The sequence below is a fragment of the Corylus avellana genome, chromosome ca10 (genome assembly GCF_901000735.1).
Source record: "Corylus avellana chromosome ca10, CavTom2PMs-1.0".
Classification (NCBI taxonomy): domain Eukaryota; kingdom Viridiplantae; phylum Streptophyta; class Magnoliopsida; order Fagales; family Betulaceae; genus Corylus; species Corylus avellana.
The window spans coordinates 15845648-15850047 of NC_081550.1; the positions used below are offsets into that span (position 1 = coordinate 15845648).

The following is a 4400-nucleotide window of genomic DNA, read 5'->3' on the forward strand; positions in this document are numbered from 1 at the left end:
ATAGAGAAATAATTTGTATTAAAATAATGTATAGGAAAGGTATAAAATGAAGCCTTTTTAGTTATCTACACATTTGGTAAAATTGTAGCACTCTTAATGTTTAGAGAATAGATAGGGTATCTGCTGTGAGTGGATTTTTGTGGTTTTTTTTACTTTTATTTTATTGTTTTATATAAAGAATGAAAGGGATTATAAAGAAGTTACTCAGAATGTTCTAAATAAATAAAATTCATGAACCTGGCTCTTATGGTACAAAAATTTCAAGTAATAAAATTTGATATTGTGTACCGTAAATATACACGACATTGTTAATCTTAAGATATCATTACACCAACTTAATTTCGTATTGAATTTGTGATAAAGGGTAAGAGTTTTTAATTTGTTGAAAAATAGATGCACCTTAAAACATTATATTAGAATTCCTTTCCTTTTCCTTCCCTTTTGGTAAGGGTTTTTTTTTTTTTTTTTTTTTTTTTTGGTGTGGTAAAACGTGAAGGTAAAAATAAATTTAGTTGAAAAAGTACTAGAAACATGTGAATAAAAGAGTTTTGCCACCAATGACTCAATGAGGCGACAATATGACGTGAGATAAAGATAGATCATGTGAGGAGAGAGTGTGGTCACATCATAAGGCCATGCCGTGAGTCTTCGATTAGATTTGAGGGAGGCGATGTTCGTTGTTGCGATCCCAATCCTTATCATGGTGGCTTTCATCGAATTTATTAAAGAAAATGCAAATGTCAATATATCGCTCGAGCCCGTGACTTTCGTAGGTTGTATTTGTTAAATGTTATAAATTTTAATGGCAACATCAGCAATAATACATCATTTGAAAAAAAAAAAAAAAAAGCAAGTTTAAACCTTTATATATTCCATTATAAATACACCTATTTTGGCATTTAACCACCAATGTTAGGGGTGAACAGTTATTGGATTTTAATAACTGCAATCATTCTACTTAGGCGTTTAGTAGTTATTTTATAACCGGTGATTAGCGCATTTTTTATATGAGTTTTTGAGTTTTTTGCGGTGTATTGGGCCTTTATTGTGCCTATTTTTTGGGCTTATTTAAATAGTTTTTGGTCAAAGTGGTCCCAAAAATAATGAATATAATGAAACTTTATCCCTATTTAAAATGACACTTAACACCAAAACGGTGTTGTTTTAATGTTATATTTTTAATATAAAATATATATTTATATTGTTATATATAGAGAAATGCTAAACATCCTAAATTTTTATTCCAAAAGTTGATTCTCAAATAATGTGTCATCATCCCATGAAATAGTGATACATCCAAAATAATAAATTACATTAGATAGTGACACATCATTGGAAAACTAACTTTTGAAATGTGTAGTACTTCTCTTATATATTAGCGTAAGATGTTAATGGTTATTAACTGCTTTTCTACACCCCTAAAACCGCAAATGGCCCTATCCTAGACGGTTAGTGGTTGCGGGGCTACCAATTAAGTTTATACCTTTATATCCCAATGAACACAAGGAAATATGTAAAAGCCATGAACCCAAAGGGTAACGAAAGAGGAATGAGAAGTGTTGGGTTAAAGATAGGGGTGTCAAGGCGATTACGGTTAGCGGTTATTGATAATAACCGCTAACCGCCGCTAATCGCTTTTTCAAAATTGGGCTTTTTTATTGGGCATTTTGGGTGTTTTTGGGCTTTCTTTAGGACTTTTTGGGCCTTTTTGGACCTTTTTTTTACCCTTTTTTTTGTATTTTTTTTGTATTTTTGTATTTTTAATGTCTTCTTGGGCCCAATTGCTATAAAAAGAGCCCATATTGAAAAATCAAAAACATTTGACCCAACATTTAACTTCTTTTTTTTAAAAAAAAAAAAAAAAAAAAAAAAAAAAAACAACAACAACAACAACAACAACATATTAAAAAAAATAATAATTCAACACAACATATAAAAAAAAGTTCAGAATTTAGACAACTGTCACAACATATAAAAAAAATATATATATAAAAAAAGTTCAACACAAAACATATAAAATAAATTCAGATAAAACATTAAATGATACAAATAAAACATTAAAACTTCATCAATCCTCTCATTTGGTCATATTATATATGTATTATTTATTATTATATAATCATATGATTTAATGAGCCAAGTCATCATATGATATAATCATATCAATTATAGTGATAATATATAAATTACTAAAATTATAATGATAATACATTAATACTTAAATTGTATTTATAAGTAACATTGTTTAATTCAATATCAATTACTTAATTTGATATTATATGGATTATATCATCATTGTACATTAATAATATGATTCACTTGAAGTCTTGAATAAAATATTTGGATTGTCATTGAATCATATGATTAAGTATTGATATTATACATTTATATTTTCCATATGCATATGTAGACTTATAACATATATAAACTTATAAGTTTATAGACTTATAAGTTTATAACATACATTGAAAATAAGTCTTTAGATATTTAATTGTTGTATTAGTATGAATTAGTATACTTATAAGTTATGTCATATTATATATGTATAATTTGTTATTATATAATCAAATGATTTAATGATCAATTGATCATGTGATATAATCATATAAATTATAGTGATAATATATTAATACTCAAATTGTGATTTAATTATTTTTTAAAAAAAATTGTAATTTAATGATCAAGTGATTATGTTATATGTATAAATATTTTTATAATTATAATTATAAAAATATATTATATAAAAAGGCGGTTAGCGGTTAGTAAACCCAATAACCGCTAGGCAGTTATAGCGGTTAGGCGGTTAGCGAGCGGTTTTAACCGCCCGTATTGACACCCTAGATAAAGATTGGGTGCAAATTCTGCAACTCACTAATAAATCGTTATTAACTTAGAATGTTTTCACAAAAATGGACACAATTGGAAGGTGTAAGGAAGACTCCAATTTACAAAACAAAAATTCTGGGTTTCACTATGAACTGGTTGCCAAGCTATAGCCAGGAATCTTAGCAAGACTTCTCTGCTTCATAACCTCTCTTACCCTCTCAACCTCTTTCCACAAACCTCTGCTGGCATAGATATTTGATAAAACTACATAAACCCCATCATTCCAAGGTTCCAATTCTCGCAAGTGCTTAGCCACCCACTCCCCTATCTTCACATTCCCATACTTCTCACAGGCACCCATCAAACACCCCCATACTACTGAGTTCGCCTTCATCGGCATCCCCTCTATCATTTCTCTAGCCTCATCAAACAACCCTGCACGGCCAAGCAAATCCACCATACACCCGTAATGTTGCAATTGGGGCATTATCCCATAAACATTCTTCATCGTATGGAAGTAATGTTTTCCCTCTTGCACCGTCCCACCATGCACGCAAGCGCTAAGCACCCCAACAAAAGTCACATGGTTTGGCATCACTCCTGCCTCTCTCATGCACTGGAAGCATTCTAGTGCTTCATCCACATGCCCATGCATCGCATAACCCACAATCATGGATGTCCAAGACGATACATTTCTTTGCTCCATCCTCGAAAATACTTTGTAAGCTAAGTCCATCCGACCACATTTTCCATACATGTCTACAAGCGAATTCAACATCAAAATGTCCGGTTTTTCAATGGATTTAGCTTGGAAAGCGCATTTATGCAATTGAAGAGCCAAACCCATGTCCCCAAGGCTTCCACAAGCCGATATTACACTAACCAGAGTCACGTCATCCGGAAGGAACCCACATTTCCTTAGTTCCGCGAACATTTCTATCGCCTCTTTGGCACGGCCACCTCGAGAAAGGCCTCCTATGATTGCATTCCAAGAACCCAACTTTCTCTCACGGTTTTGCTCAAACACCTTATGCGCATTTTCAAATTCTCCTGCTTTTGAGTACAGGTTGATGAACCCACTCTCACAGTACTCGTTGGACTCCAACCCGACCCTTATGGCCACAGAATGAAGCTGCCGACCAATCTCAGTGGCAAAAAGTTGACACACGGCTTTCAAGATGATTGGAAGCGTATAAGAATCGGGCAAGACCCCGGCTCGTGACATGGCAACGTAGACACACAGCGCTTTGCTAGGAGCATCTCGCCTTGTGTATGATCTTATAATGTTGTTCCAATGAAATGATGCAGGGTACAAATCTAGGAGTTGGGTCCGGAGAATATGTGCATAAATTTGATTCAGTTCTGATAAGTTACTGCAATTTGACAATTGGGTCGCTATGACTTTTGCTGGATCTTGAGTTGAATCATAGGGTCCCAGGTTTGTTGAAGATTCAGCATTGAATTGAGTGTCAAAAGAGGAGCTACTAGTTGAGAGACTTTGATTGAAATGGGAAAAATTTGCGAGGAATTTGGGTGGCTGTGATTTAGAAAGCCTGAGCAGGAGGGGCAGAATG

The 4400-nt window shown here is 33.0% G+C and overlaps 1 protein-coding gene across 1 annotated transcript in view; it reads right to left on the reverse strand.

Moving 5' to 3' along the window:
- Positions 1–2885: 2885 nt before the first annotated feature.
- The window catches only part of LOC132163018 (pentatricopeptide repeat-containing protein At1g77170, mitochondrial-like), a 1648-nt gene continuing 133 nt past the window's right edge, over positions 2886–4400 (reverse strand). Inside the window, exon 2 of the mRNA XM_059573217.1 lies at positions 2886–4379. Coding sequence (XP_059429200.1) covers positions 2972–4379 — 1408 coding nt within the window. The 3' untranslated portion in view covers positions 2886–2971. The remainder of the gene's footprint in view (positions 4380–4400) is intronic.